A 27,334-nucleotide genomic window follows, 5' to 3' on the forward strand; every position below is an offset into this window, starting at 1 on the left:
GGCAGGAAAAGCAGTCTCTGAAGGTCCAAGCCTGTCTGGAGAACCTTGCTCTTCCCCAAGCCCCACAGTTCCCTCACTGGCCTCCTGGGACTCCCAACATTTTTCCTGGCATCATCTGTGCTCACAGGCACAGACAGATTTCTCTGACAACAAACAGCAGTTCAACATGACACAGTTTAATATCCATGAAATCTCTCTCCTCAGCTGCTGCTACGGCCAAGCAGCATGTGAAGGGGGTCAGCTTTCAGAGGAGATTCTCTCCCAGAACAGTTTGAATCAGGTACATAGAAAGGTCACTTATCAACACACTGACCTTCTGACAGACCAGTTCATTAGACTTCTTAAAGATGGGACATTTTCCAACTCTCAGAGTCTCAAAGCAGTAACTGGAGACTGAGCAGCATCTGAATGACCAAAGAGCAATCTAAGGTGTAATGTAGTGTGGATACGTCCACGTAGTCTGCTGAAAACATGTCCTTAGGCATGGCCACATCATCAGGAGAGGTGGAAACACCTGCATGATGTGGGAGGTGAAAGGGACAAACTAGTGTTGATATGAGCAGTTCATTGCTGTTTAGAACATCCAGCCATCAGTTCCCACATGGCATCTTTGAGCTCCTGGTTCCTCATGCTGTAGATGAGGGGGTTCACTGCTGGTGGAAAAACCGAGTAAAGAAATGCCACTACCAGGTCAAGAAAGAAGGAGGAGAGGAAGGAAGGCTTCAGGTTGGCAAACACACCAGTGCTTAGAAACAGGGAGATCACAGCCAGGTGAGGGAGGCAGGTGGAAAAAGCTTTGTGCCGTCCCTGCTGCAAGGGGATCCTCAGCACAGCCCTGAAGATCTGCACATAGGACACCACAATGAACACAAAACACCCAAAAAATAAACAGACACTGACCACAATGACTCCAGTTTCCCTGAGGTAGGCATCTGTGCAGGAGAGCTTGAGGAACTGGGGGATTTCACAGAAGAACTGGTAAACAGCATTGCCATGACAGAGGGGCAGTGAAAATGTATTGATTGTGTGCAACATGGAATAGAGAAACCCACTGGCCCAGGCAGCTGCTGCCATGTGGACACAAGCTCTGCTGCCCAGGAGGGTCCCGTAGTGCAGGGGGTGGCAGATGGCAACGTAGCGGTCATAGGCCATGACAGTGAGAAGACAGAATTCTGTTGAGATCAAAAATAGAAAGAAAAAGAGTTGAGCCACACATCCTGTGTAGGAAATGGCCCTGGTGTCCCACAAGGAATTGACCATGGATTTGGGAACAGTGGTGGAGATGCAGCCAAGGTCAGTAACAGTGAGGTTGAGGAGGAAGAAGTACATGGGGGTGTGGAGGTGGTGGTCACAGGCTATGGTGATGATGATGAGGCCATTGCCCAGGAGAGCAGCCAGGTAGATGCCCAGGAAGAGGCAGAAGTGCAGGAGCTGCATCTCCCGTGTGTCTGCAAAGGGCAGGAGGAGGAACTGGCTGATGGAGCTGCTGCTGTTGGACAGCTGCTGCCATCCAGTGGAAAGACCTGTCCAAGGAGGAAAAAAGCAGAGTGAATTTAAAAAGAATCTTTCTTGAAGAAAACCTCTTCCAATTCACATTGACTCTCTGGATTCAGGAGGATTTTGGCAGGTCCCTTTTGGGAGGTCTGCTTTGTGCTGGCTTGAGTGTGCCACTGCTGGGAGGAGGGTTTTCTGTGGTCTCTTGAGAACTCAGTCCTGCCTGGCAGCAGTCAGTACATAGCAGGATGGTGCGATCTCAGACTAAATCCCCTGTGGATAGGAATGAGCTTTTCAGCACTGTCACTCCAGTTTCACCCAAAGCAGAGCAGAGCTTTGGAGCTTTGGTTTTCTCCTGACTGTACCTGAGGTTCGTTTCTCAAATCCCCACTGCCACAGCATTTCTGGGATCATCTCCTTCTGTTTCTGCTGCCTGGAGCTATCCCTGTAGCTGCTTCTCTTTTCCCGTGTCACCTCCTGCTCTCTGTTCACAGACCTCATCCTACCTGCCCTGTGCTCAGCTTTGCTCTGCAGACCTCACCTGGCATCAGGGCACTGCCCTGGGAACCTCTGTGTGTGAAAACTCAAGCAATGCTCTGAAATCTTAATGAGAATCCAGTTGTATCTGCACTGTCTTGAGGGGAGAAATAGGTTCACATTTACCACATTCAGCACAGACCACAAGGGAGCAAAAGTCAAAGCAAAGACTCTTCCTGGCAGGAATACTCCCTTTGGAATTTTTCAGGGATCAGCTGGAGCTGGAGGCAAAGTTGAACAATGCAGCACTTTCTTACAGTAGAAGGACTTTATGCTGCCCTTCCCTGGGTCACTGCTTCAGCACACAGCTTCTTTCTGCGGTGTCAATGGAACTCCATCTGGCAGGCTGAGTGCTAACCCTTAGCAGCAGCAGAGTCTCTGTCCCAGCACACAGCCTCTGTCCCGTATCCCAGCTTTAGGATATCCCTCCAGGAACAGAACCTGCATTGCCCTGCACCCACAGACATACCAGGGAGAGGCTGTGTAGATTTCTCCTCCAGTGAGCTCTCAGCATCCATCAGCTCTCTCAGCCTCACAGGTCTCCCCTCGGTGCCTCCAGGCAGTGTCCCCAGCCCTGTGTGCTTGGCAGAGGAGCTGCTCCTGGGCAGAGCTGTCTCTTGTCAGGGCTGCTGGATTGCAGTGAGCTCCCTCCATCCCAGGAGCCCAGCCAAATTCACAGCAGAGGAGCAGGCGAATACGTCACATACTCCATTCCCCAGAGTGTCCTGTGAAGTGTCCCTGGAGCTCCAAGTAACTAACTTGGAAAGACACTAAGTTTTTATTGACTTTCCCTCCCTTGGCTGGGGAGAATTCCTTCTGTCCAGCAGAGTTGTTTCTCCTGATCAAACCAGAGCTGGGCAGAAGAATCACCTTTCCGTGTCTCCCCATGAGACAGGACCCCCAGGCAGGGACAGGAAAGTGTCTCTTTCCCCCTATGAGAGTCACTGCAGACCCCTCATCCTTGCTTTGCAGCCCAGGGGCTGGAAGGGGACACAGCTCTGACCTTTGACTGCCACAAACCCATTGCAGCTGGGATTCCTCTTGCCCCAGTTTCTGTGGCACAAAAATCACAACTTCTGCCTTGGGGCTGCTCTTCCCAGCTCCCATGGGAATTACTGGGGGCAGAGCCAAGTTTCCAAGATCCCCTTCTCCATGAGAGTGGACTTGATCTGATGGAAACTGTGTGTCACCCTCATTTGCTGTACCCATAACTGAAGACCAGGAATGACTCTTTGGGAGCCCATGCCAGAGGCTTCTACTCCTATTGCACACCTGGGAGTTTGTGAGACAAATCAAGATTTTAGTTTTCCTTGTCAGAAATCTCTCCTCACTCCTGTCTTTTACTTCTGAAAACACTTTTCCATACCCAGAGGCAGCAGATGTCCAACAGCAGCTCCATCAGCCAGTTCCTCCTCCTGCCCTTTGCAGACACATGGGAGCTGCAGCTCCTGCACTTCTGCCTCTTCCTGAGCATCTACCTGGCTGCTCTTCTGGGCAAGAGTGACATGATCATTACTGTAGCCTATGACCATTGACTCCACATGCCCATGTACTTCCTTTCAACCTATTGTTGAAGTGTGTTGACCCAGGTGCTCACCAAAGCTGCTCTATCGCTCCCCTTCCTCTGCTGCATAAGGGAAAGAAGATGTAACAAAAGGTCAGGATAAGGACAGGGAGAGATCATGCAGAGGTCACTCTCCTGAGTTACTCTCCATAAACCCATCTAATTCATTACCCAATCAAAGAGAGCAGAGGAATGAGAAAGAAAAATAATAATTAAGACACCCACAACCATCCCTCCCTGTTTTTCCCAGGGTCCCCTTCACTCTCTAATTCTCTCCTTCCTCTAACTGAGCAGCACAGGAGGATGGGGAATGGGCATTGGGGTCAGTTCATCACACATTGTCTCAGCTGCTCCTTCCCCCTCATGGGAGGACTCCTCACAGTCTTCCCGTGCTCCAGCATTGGGTCACAGGACACAGTCTGCAAAGTTCCTTATAGATTCTCTCTCCTTTCTCTGACAGCCAAAAGCAGCAGATAATTCCAATTTCCTTAAATATATTGTCACAGCAAATATATTTTCCCTCCCCTTCCACCATGGCAATGCTGCTGACCAGTTCTTCTGTGAAATCACCCAGATCCTCAAGGTTTCTTGCTCATGGGCCACGCTTAGAGATATTGTGGCCAGAGCTTACTTACATTTTGGGTATTTTGTGTTCATTGTGGTGTCCTATGTGCAGATCTTCAGGGCTGTGCTGAGGATCCCCTCGCAGCAGGGATGGCACAAAGCCTTTTCCTTGTGCCTTCCTTATCTGGGAGTGGACCTCTTGTTTGTCAGCACTGACATGTTTGCCTACCTGAAGCCCCTCTCAATCTTCTTCCTATTTACAGATTCACTGATTCTCAGAATTGGAGTTTAAAGGGATCTCCAGAGACCATGCAGTCCAACCCCGCTGCCAAATCTGCAGGACAGATCACACAGGTCAGCATCCAGACAGGTCTTTAATATCTGCGGAGAAGGAGATTCCACAACTCCACTCGGCAGCCTGTCCCAAGGCGCTGTCACCCTCACTGTGAAAATTTCTTCTCCATTTGGTGTTGAATCTCCTATTCTCCAACTTGAAGCCATTGTCCAGTCTCCACAGACCACTTAACCTGGTAGAGGTAATTCTTTAATCAGTGTTTCCACCAGCAGTGAACCCCCTCATCTACAGCATGAGGAACCAGGAGCTCAAGGATGCCATGTGGAAACTGATGACTGGATGTTTCTAAGCAGCAACCAACTGATGATCTTCATTGTATTGCTGGCCCTGTCGATTCAATGAAATGTAATCATGCTGAATAGATTGATGGAGATGCAACTTAAGAGAAAATTAATACAACTTTAATATTAGAAATTTCATGTTTTTAGGAATAGATTTGTTTTGGATTTTAGTAGATGTGGTTTTCCCCCTGCTGAGAGCTGAGCACCACACAGTCGCTTGTTCTTTAAAAGAGAGTGTGGGTGGGGAAATTAAGAGGGGGGAGGGAGAGGGAAGGGAAAGGGAAAAAAGCAAAATAAAAGGAAGCAAAACCCCACGGATTGGGTCAGGATAGTTTACTAGATTAACAGAAAGAGAGATATAACAATGATAACAGGACTTTGTAGCAAAATGCATGAAACTGGTGATACACAATGCAGTTTCTCACTGAACCACACAACTCAGACCGAGCTGTCCCGAAAACGGGACCGTTCCCCAAAAACTGCATGACCTGGAGCTGCCTCCTCCTCCAACCAGCCCCCCTTTTATGCTGAGCATGATGTAATTGGCGTGGAATAGCCCCTTTGGCCAGTTCGGGTCACCTGTCCTGTCTGTGTCCCCTTCCTTCTCCTTAGTAGGGAAATAGGAACAACTGAAAAGTCCTTGATTGCTTGGCAACAATTAGAAACATCAGGGTGTTATCAGCACTGCTCTCCTCCCAACTCCAAAACATAGCATTCCATCTGCTATTAGAAAAGAAATTAACTCCATCCAGCCAAAACCAGCACACTCACATAATTTCCTTGTCATAGGGGCTGGCTGGGAAGGGGTGGTCATGGCATGGTGCAGCACTCTGTTATTTTAAGGTTTGTAAGGTACTCTCTGTGTTATCACTGGGTGTGAGTGCAATTGGGGCTGATACTGTTTCCCTTTTATGGTGCTTTTGTCAGTAAACTGTCCTTATCCCAACCCACAGAGGCTCTGTCTGTTTCTCCTCCGGGAGTGAGCGAGCAGCATGTGGTGCTCAGCCATTGATTGGGGCTGATCCACCACAGTTTCCAAGCCACAAGCAGTGATCTATTATAGGAGAAAGTTCTTGAAAACTGTGTCCAAGACCTTGCTAAAGTCAAGGTAGACAACATGCAGAGCCCTTCCCTTGTCCAAGAAGCAGGTCACCCTCTCATAGAGAGAGATCCAATCGGTCAAACAGGACCTGCCCTTATGAACCCAAGCTGACTGGGCCTGATCACTTGGGGTTCTTCATGAACTGGATAATGCTGCTCAGGATGATCTGCTCCATCAGCTTCTCTGGGACTGAAGTCAAACTATCAGGCCTGTAATTTCCCTGATCATCCTTCTCTCCCTTCTTATATAGGGGGTTACGTTGACTGATCCAGTCAGCCAGGACTGATGGAAAGTGGCTTGGTGAACCCCCTTGCCAGCTCTTTCAGCACCCTTTCAGCCCCACAGATCTCTGCACATCTCTGTGGTGAACCAGTACCATCTCCTCCTGGATTGAGGGGGGCTCATTCTGCTCCCTGTCCCTGTCTCCTAGCTCAGGGAATTGGATTCTCTCTGTACAACTGCTCCTATTACTGAAGACAGTGGCAAAGATTTCATTAAGCACCTCAGCCTTGTTGTTATTGCCTGAGTGTTATACACCACACGCTGCCCCGGGAAGAGCCTGAGCAATGCCTGAGGGACAGGACCTGATTTCCCTGGGGCTGGGGGTCAGGGCTTGGCCTTTCTGCTTCATCAAACCAATCCGGGGCTTGCTCAGCATCTCAGCTGATTGTACATTGCCTTTGCCTACCAGCCATCATGGCCTCCAATTACCTGTGCTAACAAGTCCCTGGGGAGGTTCAGCCAGCAATGGCTCTCAGCGGGACTCATTAATACTTCAGGGTACTTTGGCTTCTGCTTTTGACATGGAGTTTCTTGTGTAATTTCCTCTCAGTATCTGAGCTTCAAGGACTCAGCGCCAAATGCACCCCAGGGCTCATTAAACTTAGAAGCAAGCCCTAACGAGCTATGTCTCTTCATGTAATTATCTTCAAGTCTTCAAGAGATGTACAGATGATTGAAGCTGTTTCAAAGGGAGCTCAGAGTAAAATTGATTTCTTTTTAAGGGTATAGGTTATTATTTTCACTGTAGAGGAGAGGTGACAACCTCTGACTGAGATTGACCCAGGGTGCCTCCTAAGGAGGTCTGGACTGGTCTGAAAAAGGGTCTCTTGAGGCAGTGGGGACAACCTTGGTGCTCATCTCCACAAGCCCACCATGACTCTCACCAGCCAACTGGGACTTGCATCCCTTGTCCTTACATCAGGTCTCTCTCTGCACTCCACAATGGGGCATTACAGCCCCTCTGTACCAGCTCCCCTGCTTTCCTTAGAGAACTGGCTGCACACAGGCAGCACACAGGGAGTTATTTTCCCAACAACACAAGAAACCTGACAAGATTCACTATTAAATTAAACTCTCCTCACTCTATGCCAAGTGCAATCTGCCACCTGTGAGGTTCACCTGCCACAAAGCTTAACCCTGTGAGAGATGTTCTAGTGAGGAAGGAGACTGTGAAATCACCACAACTCAAGAGTTGGCTACAGACAGAATGAGTCAGGCAACTGCCAGAAAGGCAAGGGTTTAACTCCCTGAAACTCAGAGCAGCAGCTGGATGGTTTGGGAGGTGTCTCAGTGGTCCAAGGGGAATGGAAATCTAGAGAGCAACCACAAGTGCTGCTGTGCAGATCCACTGCCAAGTGGTGATTTCAGTCATGGTCATAGACTCTCTTGAGTTGGAAGGGACCCATAAGGATCATCCAGTCCAACTCCTGGCTCCACACAGGGCCAGCCAAGTCAGAGCACAGGACTGAGCGCATCATCCAGATACTTCTTGAACTTGGACAAGCTCAGTGCTGTGACCCCTTCCCTGGGCAGCCTGTTCCAGGGCCTGACCACCCTCTCAGTAAAGAACCTCTTACTAACATCTAGCTTAAACCTCCCATCACAGCTTCATGCTGTTCCCTCAGGTTCTATCACTGGTCATCAAAGAGAGATCAGGACCTGTCCCTTTGTTCCCCCTCCTCAGGATGCCACAGACCGCAATGAGACCCTCTGTTTCCTTGTCTTCAGGCTGAACAAACCAGGGGACTTCAGACTTTCCTCATAAGACTTCTTCTCCATACTCTTCACCATACAAATTTACTCAAGACACCCTCCAGTCCAGTTATCTGGTCATTTATGAAAACATTAAAAAGAATCACAGAATCACAAGGTTGGAAAAGACCTTTAAGATCATCGAGTCCAACTGTTCCCATCCTAAGCTAAACCAGGTCCCTGAGTACCTCATCTGCCCTTTTTTAAAACACACTCAGTGACAATGATTCACCCCCCTCCCTGGGCAGCCTGTTCCACACCCTCACAACTTTTTCAGTAAGAAATATCTTCCTAACATATGATCTGATACTGCCCTGGCACAACTTGAGGCCATTTCCCCTTATCCTATCACCTGTCACCTTGCTGAAGAGACGATTTCCTGCCTCTCTGCACCCTCCTGTCAGGGCAGTGTAGGCAGTGATAAGGTCTTCCCTCAGCCTCCTCTTCTCCAGGCTGAACACCCCCAGCTCCCTCAGCTGCTCCTCATAGGATTTGCCCTCCAGCCCCTTCCCCAGCCTGGTTGCCCTTCTCTGGACTCACTCCAGGACCTCAATGTCCTTCTTATGGTGAGGAGCCCAGAACTGGACACAGCACTCTAGGTGCAGCCTCACCAGTGCTCAGTCCAGGGGTACAATTACCTCCCCAGACCTACTGGCCACACTGTTTTTGATACAAGCCAGGATGCCATTGGCCTTCCTGGCTGCCCGGGCACACTGCTGGCTCATATTCATACTGCAGTCACTCAACACCACCAGGTCCCTCTCTGCCTAACAGCTCTCCAGCCAGTCTCCCCCAGCCTGTAGCGCTTCACGGGGTTGTTCTGTCCTATGTGCAGCACTCTACACTTGGTCTTGTTAAACTTCATCCCGTTGGTCTCAGCCCATCGGTCCAGTCTGTTCAGATCCCTCTGAAGAGCCTCCCCACCCTCAGGCAGATCAACACTTCCTCCTAGTTTAGTGTCATCTGCAAATTTACTAAGGGAGCATTCCATCCCTTCATCCAGGTCATTGATAAAGATGTTGAACAGAACTGGACCCAGGACTGAGCCCTGGGGGACGCCACTCGTGACCGGCCTCCAGCTGGATTCGGTTCCATTCACCACCACCCTTTGGGCCCGTCCGTCCAGCCAGTTTTTAACCCATCTGAGGGTCCACCTATCCAGGCCAGTAGCAGCCAGTTTCTCATTCAGAATGCTGTGAGAAACCATGTCAAAGGCTTTCCTGAAGTCCAGGTAGACACATCCAGAGCCTTCCCCTCATCCATAAAGCGGGTAAATGGATAAGGGGAAGTCTCTCTTGATCAGGCGGTCTGTAATAGACACCCACAAGGGTATCGCTTATGCTTGCCTGTCCTTTATTTCTCACCTATAAACACTCAACTTGTTCCTTAGCTGCCCCTGGACAGAACTCAAGGAATCCCTGTTGTTCTTTCACAGGAAGACCAACTCTCACCTCCTTTCCTTGTTGGCCTGTCTTTCCTAAAAAGGACTTAGTCATCCGTGGCCACACTCCAGTGATGTGAGTTGTCCCACCAAGTCTCTGTAATTGCAACTAGAACATCACCCCTTGAGCACACACAGATTTCCAACTCCTCCTGTTTATTCCCCATCCTGCGTGCATTGCTGTACAGGTGTTTCAGGAAGCAAGCCTAGAACCCTATTCCCCCTGGATGATATGCTCTTCCCACATACCCCTGTCAGGCCTGGTATGTAATAAATCAGCCATGACCAAAGAAGCCAGAACCCTGCCTGTAGCACCAGTCTCTGAGGCATGTATTTACAGGCATGATCCTTCTATTACATCCCATGTATTCACCCAGAACATGAAGGAGGGAAGAGAAAATAACTCGCACCCCAGAGTCTTCCACCAACCATCCCAAGGCCTTGAAGTCTCTTTTCAATCCCTTCAGGCTACAGGATGCAGCTTCCTTCTCCCCTGCCTGGAAGATGAGCAGCGGGTAATAGTCTGGTGATTGCTCCAGGCTGGGTTGTTTCTCAGTAATAGCCCTGATCTGAGCTCCAGGAAGACTACAGACCTCCCTGTGATGAGGCTCAGCCCGGCAGATTGGGCCCTCTGTTCCCTTTAGAAGGGAGTCTCCACACTATGACAATTTCCTGTTTGCATTTGAAAACACGGAGGGGAATAAGCACCCAACACCCATTTCAGTTCCAAAGTTTATTCCAACTCAACTGCCTGAGCTGGGGGGGTCCAGGAGCATCTGGTTCATTCCCAGGAGCAAGAACGTCGCTGGAAACAGCATTCGTCTCGGTCCATCCTGCCCCTCAGGGATCACGTAGGACACCCTGACCACAGCTGGGAGCCACACAGAGCTCTGGAGGTCATACCTGAGCGGTGCTGACAAATCCCCTCAGCTCTCTCTCATGCACTTTGCTTAGGACTGGCTCTAATTCGTTATAAAAGAAGGATCAGCATGTGGAAAGCAGTTAAATCTATTTCAGCTGCTATGGCACTTGTATCCATATACACAGTCAGTACATTTCTAAGGCAAGGCAGGGGTATGCAAATTACTTCCAGGAAGCCATTTACATTAACTCCTCCCAGACAGAGCATGCTCAGTGACACTCAGGGGGTCTTCTGGTGGTCTTCAGGGATGAAGGCTGGATGTCTTCTCTCTCAGCATGTGCTCTTTGCAGTTTTCTCCATAGTTTCTCAATCACAGGTACAGCCATATCCTACTGAAACCCAAAACAAATCTACTCTCAAAACACACAAATTCTTTCTATTCTTAAAACATGCAAATTCTTCTTATATTATAGTTATATTATTTGTATCTTAAGCTAAATATATATCAATTGACTCAGTATTGTTATATTTCATTGAATCAATGGGGACATGGCAGTGGTAGATGCTGTGACATCACCTTTGCCTGAGGGGTGGATAGGCCAGGAGGGTGCATATTGCTTGTGTATGACATTGTGATTTCATTGGTGCTGGAGTAGCTGTGATGCCAAGAGAAGGCATATGGCTTGTGGGGGCCCTTCTGATGTCATCAAAAGCAGAGTTAGGCCTCACCCAAATATGGCTTTTAGGAAGAACCATCATCACCAGAAGCCTGCACACAGCACACACCCGTGGGACACAGTGACTTGTGAGTGAGGTCACCATCCCTTGAACTGAGGAGCAGAGAGCGGTGGCAACAGGAGGGTGTGAGGTCACATCACCGAGGGCAGCCCGTGGCCATGGGCTCGGTGCAGAGCAGCCCTGTGCATCAGAGGGGCATCACAGGGCTCAGGAGCTGCAGCCCTGGCTGGAGCAGTGGGGCTGGGGGTGTCTCAGGGCACTGCAGGGATGTGCCTGGGCACGGTGCCAGCAGGAAACCACAGGCTGCTGCCCGGGGGGAGCAGGGCGAGCGCTGCGAGGCCACGTTGGCTGTGGTTTGTGCACCTGCAGGCTCCAGCTCCCGCTCTGCCCGGGGGGAATAACGGCCCTTGGGTGACACGCTGAGAGCCAGGGACACGGCTGAGCCCCTGGGCTGCGTGTCTGCTGCCAGGGCAGGGACATGTCCCAGCCCGGGCTCCTGCGAGGGACCCACCGTGGGGCTCTGCGGGGAGGAAGGGGCCAGCCAGCACTCCTGGGGTGGAGCTCTGCCCCTGGCCAAGGGCTTTTTCCAGCTGCTGCTCCCAGCACAGCGGGGCTGGAGCAGGAGCAGGGGCAGTTTCCTTTCCAGCCTGACACAGACCCGGAGCAGTCCCAGCTCCGTGGCTCCCACGGCTTGGCGGTGTCTGGATGTTCTTGGCCTTGGGTTCTTGGATGAGCCCAGCAGAGGAGATGCTCATCGCTCCCAGTGCCCCCAGCAGGGACCGAGCGGGGACAGACCCATTTCTCCTCCACACCCAGATTGTCCCATGATGAACCCCTGCCACGGTGACCGTGACATGCGCAGCGGGACCTCTGTGTCCCTCATATATGGTCATGAACGGAGCTGGAGGAGTTCGTTGGAGAGCTGGGCTGTGTTGGAGGGGAGATACCTCCTGATAATGTCTAAAAAGGTGCTGCTGCTTTGATTGGCTCCTCATGCAGCTGGGTCTGCATCTACAGAGATATAGTACCCTTTCATCACTGTCATCTCTGTGGGTCCCCAGGAGCCGTGACAGGCAGTGTGGTGCTGCACGGCTGTGCCAGCAGGACAGGAGGCTGAGGCTGGGGATGGAGGGTCTCCTGTCCCCTCGGGTGCTGTGGCTGCTAATCTGGGTTCATCTGTGCAGGGGTAAGTGCAGCATCCTTGTCCCACAGAGAGGGTCAGCGGGCACTAGTGGGAACATGGAGGTATCTCTGAGAATGGGGTGTCTTTGGAGGTGCCACTGAGATGAGAGGCAGACAGTGCTCAAGTCAACTGAACTTGTGCCTTTCCCTGTGGGTCTGGGGGCACAGGGCTGTTGCAGGGGGGGTCTGGGCTTGTGGGGAGATTGTGCCCTGTGAAGATCCAGGCACAGTGTATGGGTGGGAAGGGGAAGATGGTGGTTGAGTTTGGAGGAGGTGCTGCTGGCAGTGGGGTTGTGAATAACCCGGTGGGGTTAGAGCTGAGCACCTCCAGCATGGTGAAAGCCTTGGGGACAAATGTGAGCCTGACACTGCCCTGAGGACAGCATGGAAGAGTACCTCTGGAGGTTTCTGGGAAGGAGGAACCTCCAGACCTGTGGTTTGGACGCTGTGCTGGAAGAGTGGAGGTGAAACAACAGGGACAGTGGGGGACCGTGTGTCATTATTTTTGGGACAAGACTGATGCTGCAGTGGTTTGCAAGCAGCTGTGTTGTGGGGATGCTGTTGAACCTCATTGGTCTGCACGCTTTGGGCCAGGATCTGGCCCCATTTGGATGGCTGGTGTTGAGTGTCGTGGCGCTGAGTCTGCCCTGTCTGAGTGCAGAAACACAGAAGAGTTTTGACGGATTTGTGATCACAGCTTGGATGCTGGAGTGACATGTTCAGGTAAGGATGCAACCCATTCCCCACTTTTGTGCCCAGGATGGGGGAAGGGACCTGGCTGTGTCCTCAGGGCAACAAGGGGGTACTGGAGAAGGGCCCAGTGTTGCCAGTCACACTGCTGAGCTGGGATTCTCATTCTTGGTACCCTGGTCCCTAAGGAAAGCCCAGCAGGAACCTGAAACAGGCTGATCCCTGCTGTAGCTCAGCCCACCCTCTGTGGGTGCCTAAAGCAGGGAGATGGGTGCTGTGCACACCTGCGGTCCGCTCTTGCCCTGGATGAGGATCTCTCCCTGGGTGGGTGCTGGAGCCTGGGGCTGGTGCAGACAGTGGCTGTGGGTACACCCACACTGCAGAACCCTCTGGGACTAGGGGGCATTTCTGGCGTCTCCAAGGGGTTTCTGGGCCTGGGCATGAGCTCGGTGGTGCAGAGCAGGCTGCCACAGCCAACAGCACCTGGGCCCATCACCTTGGGTCCATCACCAATGGGTCCTTCAGGGTCTGGGGCTGGTGCCCAGCAGCCCAGGGTCTCCAGAAGAGCAGCAGTTTAACTGAGTGGTGCCTGTGCCTGTGGCTGTGTGAGAACAGCCAGCCCCCAGTGCTGTGCTGATTTCTGGAGAGCAGGGAGGGACTCTGGTGCGTTTGTGCCATCAGCACCCACTGGGAGCTGCTGGGATGGTTGAGACTCTTTGCCTGTAGCCAGCTGAGAGATGGGGTGAGACATGCTCAGGACGTTGCCAGAGGGCTCTGGGAACTCACAGGGGTCTTTGCTTGCTCCAGGCTTTGTGCGGCTGGTTGGAGGGGGCAGCCCCTGCTCAGGACGAGTGGAGATCCATGATGAGAACCAGTGGAAAACTGTCTGTGACTCAGACTTTGGTCCCAAAGCCGCTGACGTGGTCTGTGAAGAGCTGCAGTGTGATGTAGCCCTGTCCATCCTTGGGGCAGCTCATTTTGGAGAAGGTGTTGGTTCCATCTGGGACAAAGAGCTGCAGTGTTTGGGGAATGAATCCTCTCTGGTTTTCTGTCCCACAGGGTCCCCCAGGGACCCACCCTGCACCCATGCCAACGATGCCAGTGTCACCTGCACAAGTAAGGACTCAGGGTGGGGTGTTGAATGCTGAGGATGAGCTGGGGGGAGGGAGCAGGATGGGGATAGGACACACAACTGGGTTTGAAGGCAGGAGGGGTGATGTTTTCTGCAGCCCTAATAGAATGAAGAAGCAGGAGAAGAGAAGGCTGTCCATCTGGTCAGTCCTCCCATTGACACAGGTGAAGAGCACCAATGCCCCTTTTCTCCTCTTCCTCTGTCCCCAGAGTACACAGGGTTCAGGCTGGTGAATGGCAGCACGGCTTGTGATGGGCGGGCGGAGGTCCAGGTGCTGGGGACCTGGGGCACCCTCTGTGACTCCCACTGGGACCTCTTGGACGCCCACGTTCTCTGTCACCACCTCGGCTGCGGGTTTGCTGAGTCCCTTCCTGGAGGAGGGCGTTTTGGGAGAGGCACCGGCCCCACCTGGAGAGAGTCATTCCACTGTGACGGGACTGAAGCCAACCTGAGACACTGCCCAGTGACTGCTCTGGGAGCCTCCCCATGCTCCCACGACAGGGACGCTGCTGTCATTTGCTCAGGTGAGTGCTGGGAAAACAGAGTCTTACCCCCATTTTCCCCTGGGGTGTGACATGGTCACCCAAAGCAAGGGATCCCATGGTGGGTGCAGGGTGAGCTTCTCCCTGGAGAAAAACTCCCTTCACCTGGAGTGATCTGGAGAGCTTGATCTGCTCCATCTGAACGCTCTGAGGTGGGAGAGCTGACACTGAACAGGGTCAGACATCTCTGCCCTCCTGGGAAACTGGCAGGCTCAGAGTCAAACCAGCTCCCAGTCTCTGAACCCAGGGGTGAAGAGGGGCAGAGATGTGTGGGGTTCCCCATGGCTCAGCAGTAGCAATGCTACAGCTGAGGATGAGGAAGTTTTGTCCTACTTCTGCCCATCCCCATTGTACCATCTGGTCCTCCCTCCTGTGGGAGCTGCTCCATCTGCCTCAGCAGGGAGGTTTTGGGTATTGTCTTGCCCAGGAGAGCTCAAGGACCATGGGCAAACCTGCTCCTAAAGGTCACTGCACAGCCCTGGGGCAGGTAGCAAAGCTCTAAGGCACTGTGAGGTTTCTAGAGCCTGGAGAGGCACTGCAGGTCTTTGGGTTCTCTGGTGCTGCTGAGGCTGGGCCATGGCTGCTCTCCCCAGGCTCAGACAGCTCCGGGGCCCTGCGGCTGGTGGGTGGAGGCAGCCGGTGTGACGGGCGAGTGAAGATCTTCCAGCGCGGGACCTGGGCCAGAGTGATGACCAGTGGGACGTGCAGGAGGCCAGCGTGGTGTGCCGGCAGCTGCGGTGTGGAGAGGCAGAGAGAGCCTACAACCCCCCAAAGCCTGAGAGAGGGACGGGTCCTGTGGGGCTGCGAGGGGTGCGGTGCGCAGGGCATGAGCCCCACCTGACCCTCTGCAACACCTCCCTGCCCGAGAGCGCGCTGGCAGCTGGGATTGCCGAGGACATGGGGGTCGTTTGCTGGGGTGAGTGGCACTGCAGGGACCCCCGGGCTGTGGGCTGGGTGGGTGCCATCCCCTGACAGCAGCTGGGCTTCTTCCTGCTGCAGGGAGCCGTCAGGTGCGGCTGGTGAACGGGCCCGGGCGCTGTGCAGGCAGAGTGGAGATCTACTACCGGGGCAGCTGGGGGAGCATCTGCGATGACGGCTGGGACCTGCCCGACGCCGCCGTCGTCTGCCAGCAGCTGGGCTGCGGAGGGGCGGTGGAGGCCGTTGGCTCTGCTGGCTTTGGGGAAGGCGCCGGGCAGATCTGGCTGGGCAGCGTGAGCTGCTCGGGGGCCGAAGCTGCTCTCTGGGACTGCCCGGCATGGCCCTGGGGGCAGCCCGACTGCGGGCACAAAGAGGACGCCGGAGTTGTCTGCTCAGGTCTGTGCTGGGAGCTGTGCTGGGAGCCCAGGGACAGGGGAGCTCGGGACAAGGGGAGAGCTGGCAATGGCCAAGGCTGTCCCTGGCTGCTGCTGAGCCCCTGCGCAAGCCCATCATGGGGACACCCACGCACAGGTCCTCTCTGTCCCACATGGCGTCTCTGGGGAGTTTTCCCAAAGGTTAGTGGGGAGGAAAGGGTTGTCTGTCTGTCAGGGGCTGCCAGGGGGACTGTCTGGCCATGCATTTTCCTTATCTGGGGGCTTCAGGGGCACCCCTGATCCTACAGCCCTGCACCATCCTGTTCCCTTTGGTGTCTCTCCTCACAGAGTTTGTGGCCCTGAGGCTGGAGAAGAATGACAGCTGCTCAGGGCGCCTGCAGGTTTTCTATAACGGGACCTGAGGCAGCGTTTGCTCCAACTCAATGACTCTCCAAACGGTGTCTCTGGCATGCAAGGAGCTGGGCTGCGGGGATGCAGTATCCTTGGATCCATTCCTCACTTATGGAATGCTGCCTGGCCCTGCCTGGGTGGATCGTGTGGAGTGTGGGAAGAGTCACAGCTCCTTCTGGCACTGTCCCTCCACTCCCTGGCACCCACAGTCCTGCACTGACCTGCACGATGAGACGCACATCACCTGCAAGGGTAACTCAGAGCCACCTGGGCACCAGCATCCCCAGATTCTGCTCCCTTTTCGGCACTGTCAGACACAGACAGAGCCCACAGGGGTTTTTCCTTTCTATGCCAGACCCTTCTGCTGCTGGTGGTGGCACAAAGGAGCGTTCAGCTCTCAGACCCCACACATTCAGCAGCAGTGGGCAGCCAGGCTGCCAGCAGAGCCTGGGAGAGGCAGAGTTGTCTGCAGGAGAGGTCTCAACAGAGACCCATCAGGGCTCCAAACAGTGTCCCCCATGCTGCCCTCTGTGAACCAGGCTCCCTTGGGGGCTGAGCAGTCAGGGTCCCCCACATTGCCGGGTGTGTCCCCTGAGTGACCGGGGTTCAGCTGCTCCCTTGAGCAAGGTGACTCAGGGATGCACAGGCAAAACTCAGCCCCTCTCTCTGCCAAACGACCCCCCTGCTGCAGCCCCTCACCACGGCATTTCCTTCTACAGGCGGAGAGACAAGAACGGCCCCAGCCCTGGATCCCACATGCCCAAACTCCATGAGCTGCACAGGTAGCTGCTCCTCTGCAGGCCTCTCTCCCCTGGCAGGGCTCTGCCTGCTGCCCTGGTGCCCTGAGGAGTCTCTGCCATCTCCAGACAGGGAGAAGATCCGTGCGGTGGGAGGCGAGAGCGGGTGCTCGGGCAGAGTGGAGGTCTGGCACCGCGGCTCCTGGGGGACGGTGTGCGACGACTCCTGGGACATGCTGGACACGGCGGTGGCGTGCCGGCAGCTGGGCTGTGGCCCCGCAGTGTCTGCCCTGGGCAAGGCGGCGTTTGGGAAGGGGACGGGCCCCATCTGGCTGGAGCAGGTGGAGTGCCGGGGCACAGAGCCGTCTCTGCAGCACTGCTGGGCCCGGCCCGGGGACAGCGGCGCCTGCCGGCATAAGGAGGACACTGCCGTGAACTGCTCGGGTGAGCATCTCCCGGAGGCTGCACTGTCCTGCCCGTGGCCCCGAGCAGGGCCCTGGGCTCCTGCCTGGCCACCCCTGAAGGAGCAGCCCCACAGGCGGGCCAGTGTGGGTGGGATGTGCCAGGGATGTCTGCACACGTGCACACACCCCCGGGGTGTCTGAGAGGAGGCTCCCCGGGAGCTGCACACCCAGTATCTCAGCACAGCTCTCCTCCTCCACCTCTCCAGCCATTTTTCAGGGCTCTATACTGTTTTGAGGGGTGCTATACTGGTTTTGGGGTGTTCATACATGTTTGCGGGGTACATCCTGGTTTTCAGTGGGGTCTATACTGGTTTGAGGGGATTCTGTACTGGTTTTATTGTGGGTTCATACTGGTTTGAGGGGGTTCTGTACTGGTTTGGGGTTCTGCACTGGTTTGGGGGAGTCTATACTGGTTTTGGCAGTCGATACTGGTTTAGGGGAATTCATACTGGTTTCTGAGGTTTTATACTGGCCTTGGGAGTTCTATACTGGTTTCTGGGGTTTCATACATGTTTTGGGGTTTTTACTGGTTTTAGGGCATCTATACTGGGTTTGGGTAGTTCTGTACTGGTTTGGAGGGTTCATACTAGTTTCGGGGGGTATATAATGGTTTTTGGGGGGTTTGTACAGTTTTGGGGATGGGTGCATACTGGTTGGGAGAGCCCCATGGCAGCCACATGGCAGCCCCACCAGTATTGCCAGTAACCACCCCACCAGTGTCCCCAGTAACCAGCCCCTCAGTATTCCCATTACCCACAGTATCCCAGTTATCCCACAGCTCTCCTTCTCCTCCTCTGCAGCTGCACCCAGGACTGCAGCACCAACCCCCCGAGCAGGTAACCTGTTTGTCAGCGCTGGCTCTTCCCAGGGCCGGGCTGTGACCCACAGCCAGGGGGAAGGGGCTCCTTGCCAGGGAAGGACTTACTGAGGTGGGCTGTCAGTCCCCAAAAGGGTGGGACCTTCCCCATCACTCACCCCTGGGGTCCCTTACCCCTGTGTCACGGGGTCAGGATTGTGGTGTCACAGCCCCCCACCTCTCCCAGCCCTGGGGCTGCTATTTCTGGCTTCCTGCCTGTGCAGATGCCACTCGGGGCCATCCGACCAGCAGCAGGAGGGAGTCCTTGCTTGTCATCATCTGCATCATCCTGGGAGCCCTTCTCTGCTTGCTCCTGGCCCTCCTGGCTGGGCAAGCGTGGAGCGCCAGGGCTGGGCGCAGAGGTGGGTTTGTTCTCCATGGTCCCAGGAGAAGATGTGTGTTGGCAAGGCCAGGGGGGCTGTGGGGTGTCAGTGAGTGGTAGAGGCAGAGCTGGGGGGACAGGAGTGTGTGCTGCCCACAGTCCCATGTGTCACCCCATTGACTGCCTGACCATGGGCAAACAGCAGGAAGGGGGAGAGAGAGTCCAGACGTGGGGGGAGTCAGGGATGGGGCCAGGAGAGAAATGGCACAGCTGGGCTGGGGAGAAGGGATAAAGGGGGATAGATGAGGATGTGCCACTGGGAGTGCTCTAGGGAGATGGGGAGGGGGCTCTGGGGGTGCAAGATGCTGGGAGAATCATTGGGCAGCACCTCCCATCCTTTCAGCATCAGGACCCCTGTCTGTTCCTCCATCCAACCCTTACATCCCCCCAGCAGGGCAGGGGCTGTGTAATGGATCCATTGGGCAAAGAGTGGACAGCTCCAGGGGAGAGGAAATCCAGGAGCTGCTCCAAGCTCAGCACCAGGAACAGGATCCAGGGTCCAGAGGGGCACAAGGGCTGTCTCTGAGGGAGGGTGTGAGGGTGTTGCTGCCCCTGACCATCTCCATGGGGACATTGCCCTTCCTGAGGAAGTGGCAGCAGTGACTGAACAGCACAGTGGGGCTGTGCTGTGGGGACAGCCCTGAGCTGAGCTGGGGGAACAGGGCTGGGGGAGCAGACCAGGATCCATCCCTTCCCTGCCCATCCCTGAGCCACATCCCTGAGCCAGCCCTGCCTCTGTCTGCAGCCTCTGAGCAAGCCTGGGAGCCCTTCCCTGAGGCCCTGTACGAGGAGATCGGGTACAGCCCAGCATTGGAGAAGCAGGCAAGGTTCAGCATGTCAGGTGGGTGTGGGTCCCTCATGGGGGCCATATTTCTAAGGCTCTTTCCCCTGGGCCACACCTAAGACTGACCCCCTGCAGCCCCCTGGCCCAAGGTCCCTGCAGCACTGGGGCTGTGGGTTCTGTGTGGAGAGCAGCCAGGTCTTGTTGTTGAAGAGCTTCATCCTCACCAGCTCATCCTGTCCCAGCCAGTGGACAGTCCTTCACTGCATGTCCCTACATCCCATTGTCACCTGAGGGGTGAGGGAAGGGGCTGTCCCGGGGCAGCTCTGGGAGCCAGTGTGAGTTGGGGTTTTCCCAGGGGAGCAAGGAAACTCCTGACCCCTCATCCAGTGCAACCCTGGCTTGGTGGGTCCCCTGTCCCCAGCAGCACTGAGCACAAGCTGGGTCAGCAGAACTCACCCCCATAACACTTCCATCACTCTCTCCAGGCTCCTATTCAGAGGGGTCCCTGAACAAGGTGCAGACCCACTATGAGGACATTGTGGAGGAGGATGGTCCAGAATCAGCACCAGGTAATGGGGGGCAGGAAGGGGTGGATCATTCCTCCCTGCACACTTATGATGGACACCAGTGTCACCGTGAGCAGCAGGGGAGGAAATGGACAGGAGAATCCTCTGGTGCTGCCAAATCCAGTGTCTGAGGCCCATGTCCCTGCCCATCCTTCCTTCTTCTGCTCTGCAGGATGTCTCTTCTCACTGTCAGCATCTCCCCTCTCCTTTCAGACATGCCTGTCCTGCCCAGAGGTGACCCAGCAGATGGCTATGACGATGCCAGGGAGGTTTCTGAGCCTGGGGAGGATCCTGTGTCTGGGCAAGGAGACTGGGAAATGCCCAGGGTACCAGAGGATGGAGCGGGTCTCAGGCATGCACCTGGAGGTGAGAGGCAAGGACAGTGCTGTGAGTTCCTGGGGTGCCAGATGAATTGCTGCCATATTGAGAGCCCACAATCTGGCAAGAGACAAACCTACCCTGGGAGTTTTCCTTGGGGGGGACCCTTGGTGGAAGAGGGAGGTAAATATTTCTCCACTGGTGAGGAGAAGGGAGAAAGGTGACATGTCACCTTTCATGTCAGGACGGGCACCTCGTGGAATGATCACTTAGTGGGCTGTCTTGCTGCTTGCAGGGACACACCTACTCCCTCAGAGAAGTGCTGCGGCCCCTGGAGCTGAGGGAGATGCCTGGTCCCCTCCCCAGGACAGCACAGGCTATGACGATGCTGAAGAGGTGTCTCTGGCACATCCCCCTGAGGACACCAAGGCTGTGACACCAGAGCTCAGTGCACAGCAGCCCCTGAGCCCTGGGCCAGCACAGCCCATCCCGGCCATGCAGCTGGGTGCAGCCAGGAGGGAGGAGAGGTCTGTGCAGCTGGGAGAGCCCTGAGCACCAGGGACCTGTCTCCCTTTTCCCAGGGGCAGCAGAAACAGCCCGGGGTTTGCTCTCTGTTTATTGTCCTGTGGTTACTCTGTGCCTCCCCACTTGTTCCTATTAAAAGCCTTTGGGACAGGAAGGGGTATTTTTCTCCTTCTTAACTCTGTGGGAGGGAACTCCTCCTCCCCCTCCATCCTCACTGACTCTGGTGTGTCTGGGATCTTTCCTCATGTTTCCCCCCTCCTCCCTTACCCCTGTCCCAGTCTGGCATTTGTGCCCTTTCTAAATCCACCCTCACAGAGCAGCACCCCCTCTGCTGATGTGCTCAGCTGATGGCAGCAGTAGGGCTGCTGCAGGGCTGCCTGGACTTGGGGGAACCAGAATGGGGAACCCAATTTCTCTTCTCACTGGTGCTCCTGCTGCCTCTCTGCTACCAAAACTGCTGATGTGGAATCCCACACAGAGTAAAATCTCTGCCACTGTCGAGAAACCCAATTGATCCTCTGGAGGGGGAGGGAAAGAGAGAGTGCCCTGACACTGAGGGAGTAAAGGGTTGGGGTGACCAGTTGAGGGTTGGGGTGATCGTTGAGTGTTGGGGTGAAAGGGGTTGATGTTGGAGGGAAACAGTCAAAGCCGGAGGCCAGTGGCCAAGGGTTGGGTCAACTGGGTCAACTCTTGATCCAACCATCAAAGACACAGGGATGGGGGTTTTCTAGTAAGGGGCTGAAGATGGTTGGGACGCCCGATACACATCATCAGTCAATGACGATGACACGGCCACTGACTACTGTGCCAGAGATGGTGGTGGTGGTGCTGGTGGTGGTCACCACCCCATTGCCATGTCCCCACCTCCTGGCATCTCCCTGGCATCCTGGCACAAAGATCCAGGTCTCGTTCAAGCACAAACCCCAAAACCATTGGAATTTCACCGAAATTCTTCCCGGAATCCCAGCCAGGACTCATCCAGCTTCACCTCCAGGATGTTCTCCATGCCCAAGGAACCAGGAATTAACCCAAATCCTCATATCTCCCCCAAAATCCTCATGTTTCCCCCAAAATCATCTATTTTGCCCCCAAGTTCCCTAATTCTCACATTTTCCCCAAAATTCCCTCAAGGGAAGAGGCTATTACCAAGACTATTACCAAGGATGGGTGCCGCGACGAGAGGGAAGAATGCTGCCAGTCAATGTGACTATAAAATAATGTGATAAATGTGATAAAGCAACTTCAACTTCATTGCAAGCACACCCTTCCTTTGATACTGTTCCTACCACGTGTTATACTTGTCGTATTCTAATTGGCTCTTAACTAAAGGTTACATTCACATACTCCACCCATCTGCACTCCTGGGAATCATGTCTCTTTCTCAGTCCCGGGAACACTGAATCCTTGTCACACCTCCTGCTCCCACATCTTGTGGCCTTGCTGCATGATACACAAGAATACCCTGACCGATTGTTGACCCTTCTGTTCTCACCAACACGGCGTGGGGCCTGGTCTGACTGAGCTACAGAGGCGACTGCTTGAGCAACTGCTCCATAGGCTCATGGCCTTTCCTCTCAAGGCATTCTGCAACACCCAGGAGGCCAGGAAGGACAACGGCATCTTGGCTTGTATCAAAAACAGTGTGGCCAGTAGGTCTGGGGAGGGAATTGTACCCCTGTGCTCGACATTGGTGAGACTACACCTTGCGTGCTGTGTCCAGTTCTGGGCTCCTCACCATAAGAAGGACATTGAGATCCTGGAGTGAGTCCAGAGAAGGATAATGAGGCTGGGGAAGGGGCTTGAGGGCAAATCCTGTGAGGAGTGGCTGAGGGAGCTGGGGGTGTTCATCCTGGAGAAGAGGAGGCTGAGTGGAGATCTTCTCACCACCCACACTGACCTGACAGGAGGGTGCAGAGAGGTGGGCGATGGTCTCTTCAGCCAGGGGACAGGAGATGGGACAAGGGGAAATGGCCTTAAGCTGCACAAGGTAAGGGTCAGATGTTAGGAAGAAATTTTTTACTGAAGGGGTTGTCAGGGCCTGGAACAGGCTGCCCAGGTAGGGGGGTTGAGTCACCTTCCCTGGATGTGTTTAAAAAACAGGTAGATGCGGTACTTAGGTATATAGTTTAGCTTAGGATGGGAACAGTTGGACTTGATGATCTTAAAGGTCTTTTCCAATCTTGTGATTCTGTGATTCATTTTAATGGTTTCATAAATGACCAGACAAATGGACTAGAGGGTGTCTTAAGTACATTTGCATATGACACCAAATTCAGAAGAGCTGTTGACTCTGCTGAGCATGGAGAAGCCTTGCAGAGACCTGGAAAGGTCAGAGAGCTGGGCAGTCACCAACACCATGGAGTTTAACAAGGGCAAGCACCAGATCCTGCACCTGGGAAAAGGCAGCCCTGGCTGTGTATACAGATTGGGGGGGGTCAGACACTGGAGAGATTTGGGGGTCTTGGTCGACAGCAAATTAGACACGATCCAGCAGTGTGCCCAGGCAGCCAGGAGGGCCAAGCGTATCCTGGGGGGCATCAAGCATGGCACTCCCAGACGGTCACGGAGGGGATTATCCCGCTCTACACTGTGCTGGTGCAGCCTCACCTCAAGTGCTGGGTGCAGTTTTGGGCTCCACAGTACAAGTGGGACATTAAAATATTGGAAAGTGTCCAGAGGAGGACAATGAGGATGGTGAAGAGTCTGGAGGGGAAGTCTCATGGGGAGAGGCTGAAGTTCCTCGGTTTGTTCAGCCTGGAGAAAAGGAGGCTGAGGGGAGACCACATTGTGGTCTGTGGCATCATAAGGAGGGGGAGAGAATGGGCAGGCGCTGATCTCTCTTTGGTGGCCAGTGATAGAACCTGAGGGAACAGCATGAAGCTGTGACAGGGGAGGTTTAGGCTAGATACTAGGGAGAGGTTCTTTACTGACAGGGTGATCGGGCACTGAAACAGGCTCCAGAGGGAAGGGGGTCACAGCACTGAGCTTGACCAAGTTCAAGAAGCATCTGGATGATGCGCTCAGTCCCCTGATCTGACTTGGCTGGCCCTGTGTGGAGCCAGGAGTTAGACTTGACAATCTTTATGGGTCCCTTCCAACTCAGGAGATTCTATGATTCTATGACCATGACTGAAATCACCACTTAGCAGTGGATCTGCACACCAGCACTTGTGGTTGCTCTCTAGATTTCCCTTCCCTTGGACCATTCAGACACCTCTCAACCATCCAGCTGCTGCTCTGAGTTTCAGGGAGTTAAACCCTTGCCTTTCTGGCAGTTGTCTGACTCATTCTGTCTTTAGCCAGCTCTTGAGTTGTGGTGATTTCACAGTCTCCTTCCTCACTAGAACACCTCTGACAGGGTTAAGCTTTGTGGCAGGTGAACCTCACTGGTGGCAGATTGCACTTGGCATAGGGTGAGGAGTGTTTAATTTAATGGTGAATCTTGTCAGGTTTCTTGTGTTGTTGGGAAAATAACTCCCTGTGTGCTGCCTGTGTGCAGCCAGTTCTCTAAGGAAAGCAGGGGAGCTGGTACAGAGGGGCTGTAATGCCCCACTGTGGAGTGCAGCAGAGAGACGTGATGTAAGGACAAGGGATGCAAGTCCCAATTGTCTGGTGAGAGTCATGGTGGACTTGTGGACATGTGCAGCAAGGTTGTCCCCACTGCCTCAAGAGACCCTTTCTCAGACCAGTCCAGACCTCCTTAGGAGACCCCCTGGATCAACCTCAGTCAGAGGTTGTCACCTCTCCTCTACAGTGAAAATAATAACCTACACCCTTAAAAAGAAATCAATTTTACTCTGAGCTCCCTTTGAAACAGCTTCAATGATCTGTACATCTCTTGAATACTTGAAGATAATTACATGAAGAGACATAGTTCGTTAGGGCTTGGTTTTTACTTTTAATGAGCTCTGGGGTGCATTTGGTGCTGAGTGATTGAAGCTCAGGTACTGACAGGAAATTACACAAGAAACTCCATGTCAAAAGTAGAAGCCAAAGTACCCTGAAGTATTAATGAGTCCCGCTGAGAGCCATTGCTGGCTGAGCCTCCCCAGGGACTCGTTAGAACAGGTAATTGGAGGCCATGTTGGCTCGTAGGCAAAGGCAATGTACAAGCAACTGAGATGCTGAGCAAGCCCTGGGTTGGTTTGATGAAGCAGAAAGGCCAAGCCCTGACCCCCAGCCCCAGGAAAGACAGGTCCTGTCCCTCAGGCATTGCTCAGGCTCTTCCTGGGCCAGTGTGGGATGTGTAATGCTGAGGAAAGAACAACAGGATCAAAGTTTCTCCTCCTTGGTGGTCCAAAGCCCAGCTAGAATTTCATCTGGTCTCCATTTGAGTTAAAGAAAGAGCAGGGACACCCTCCATCCCCTATCAGATTCAGGAGGAAACATTGTTGAAAGATGAGAGCAAGGCTGAGGTGCTTAATGAAATCTTTGCCACTCTCTTTAGTAATAGGAGCAGTTGTACAGAGAGAATCCAATTCCCTGAGCTAGGAGACAGGGACAGGGAGCAGAATGAGCCCACCTCAGTCCAGGAGGAGATGGTCCTGCTGCACCACAGAGAGGTGCAGAGATCTGTGAGGCTGAATGGGGTGCACCCAAGGGTTCTGAAAGAGCTGGCAAGGGGGGTTCACCAAGCCACTTCCCATTAGTCCTGGCTGACTGGATCAGTCAACATAACCCCCTATATAAGAAGGAAAAGGAGGATGGTCAGGGAAATTACAGGCCTCATAGTTTGACTTCAGTCCAAGAGAAGATGGTGGAGCAGATCATCCTGAGCAGCATTATCCAGTTCATGAAGAACCCCCAAGTGATCAGGCCCAGTCAACTTGGGTTCATAAGGGCAGGTCCTCTATGACCACCGGATCTCCCTCTATGACAGTGTCACCTGTTTCTTGGACAAGGGAAGGGCTCTGCATGTTGTCTACCTTGACTTCAGCAAGTCCTTGGACACAGTTTCCCACCACCTTCTCCTAGAGAAGCTCACTGCTTGTGGCTTGGAAACAGCGGTAGTTCAGCCCCAAACAATGGCTGAGCACCACATGCTGCACACTCACTCCCGGAGCAGAAACAGACAGAGCCTTTGTGGGTTGGGATAAGGACAGTTTACAGACAAAAGCACCATAGAAGGGGAACAATAACAGCCCCAATAGCACTCACACCCAGTGATAGCACAGAGAGTACTTTACAAACCCAACCATAACAGCGCTGCACCGTGCCATGATCACCCCTCCCCAACCAGCCCCTTTGATGGGGAAGTGATGTCAGGTGGTTTGGAAAACAGTCCAGACGAACTCATCTCAGCTGAGCAGCCTGCTTGGGGAGGTGAGCTCTGGCCTGTCCAGTACCAGGACATTATCCACCCCTGTTTCCACAACATCTAAATCATGCCCAGATCTTACATTTTCAGAGTATTTGGGACGTTCATAACATCATTTATTATTTAGACCATCTGCCATGGAACACCATCCAGGAAATAGTATAGAGAAATACGTAATATTTGGCCTTTTTTCTCCTTTGGCAATGCCTAAATCCTGCTGGATGGCTTTCACCTCTGCAAACTGGCTGGATTTGCCTTCTGCATAGGCAGCTTCTGCAACTAGTTGTGTAGGACTCCATACAGCAGCCTCCCACCTCTGATGTTTGCCAGCAATCACAGAATCATAGAATTGTAGGGGTTGGAAGGGACCTCGAGAGATCATCGGGTCCAACCCTCCTGCCAAAGCAGCTCCCTAGGACATATCATTCAGATAGGAGTCCAGATGGGTCTTAAATATCTCCAGAGAAGGAGACTCCACCACCTCCCTGGGCAGCCTGTCCCAGGGCTCTGTCACCCTCATTGGGAAGAAGTTCTTCCACATGTTGGTGCGGAACTTCCTGTGCTCCAACTTGCAGCCATTGCCCCTTGTCCTGTCCCCACAGACCACTGAAAAGGGGCTGGCTGATTCCCCCTGCATCCCCTGCTTCAGATACTTATAAACATTAATAGGATCATCTCTTAACCTTCTTTTCTCAAGGCTGAAGAGTCCCAACTTACTCAGCCTTTCCTCATAGGGGAGATGTTCCAGGCCCCTAATCATCTTCGTGGCCCTTCTCTGGACTCTCTCCAGGAGATCCCTGTCCTTTTTAAACCAAGGAGCCCAGAACTGGACACAATACTCCAGGTGGGGCCTGACCAGGGCAGAGTAGAGGGGGAGGATCACCTCCTTTGACCTGCTGGCTATACTCCTCCAGATGCACCCCAGGATCCCATTGGCTCTCTTAGCCACCAGGGCACACTGCTGGCTCATGGCCAACCTGTCATCAACCATGACCCCCTGGTCCTTCTCCACTGAGCTCTTCTCCAGCAGGTCATCCCCCAGCCTGTACTGATACAAGTGGTTGTTCCTTCCCAGGTGCAAGACTTTACACTTGCTTTGGTTGAATCTCATCTGGTTTATCTCTGCCCAGCTCTCCAGCCTGTCCAGGTCTCTCTGGATGGCAG

General features: G+C 53.7%; 2 protein-coding genes across 2 annotated transcripts; one reads left to right on the top strand and one right to left on the bottom strand.

The window, feature by feature from the left end:
- Positions 1-449: 449 nt before the first annotated feature.
- LOC311204846 (olfactory receptor 14A16-like) lies at positions 450-11,727 on the bottom strand (the record flags this gene model as incomplete). The annotated part of the gene is made up of 3 exons (XM_084281187.1): positions 450-514; positions 741-1,355; positions 11,661-11,727. Coding segments are annotated over 3 exons (747 nt in total), but the record flags the coding sequence as incomplete, so codon positions are not given.
- A 72-nt stretch (positions 11,728-11,799) lies between these two features.
- On the top strand, positions 11,800-16,232 carry LOC311204845 (scavenger receptor cysteine-rich type 1 protein M130-like; the record flags this gene model as incomplete). Its single annotated transcript, XM_084281186.1, has 7 exons — positions 11,800-11,860; positions 13,652-13,786; positions 13,904-13,960; positions 14,186-14,500; positions 15,186-15,434; positions 15,518-15,832; positions 16,159-16,232. 7 exons carry the CDS (start codon positions 11,800-11,802, stop codon positions 16,230-16,232), a joined length of 1,206 nt encoding a protein of 401 aa, XP_084137312.1.
- Positions 16,233-27,334: the final 11,102 nt, after the last annotated feature.

Source organism: Gallinula chloropus (genome assembly GCF_964237585.1).
Source record: "Gallinula chloropus genome assembly, contig: HAP1_SCAFFOLD_236, whole genome shotgun sequence".
NCBI classification, from domain to species: domain Eukaryota; kingdom Metazoa; phylum Chordata; class Aves; order Gruiformes; family Rallidae; genus Gallinula; species Gallinula chloropus.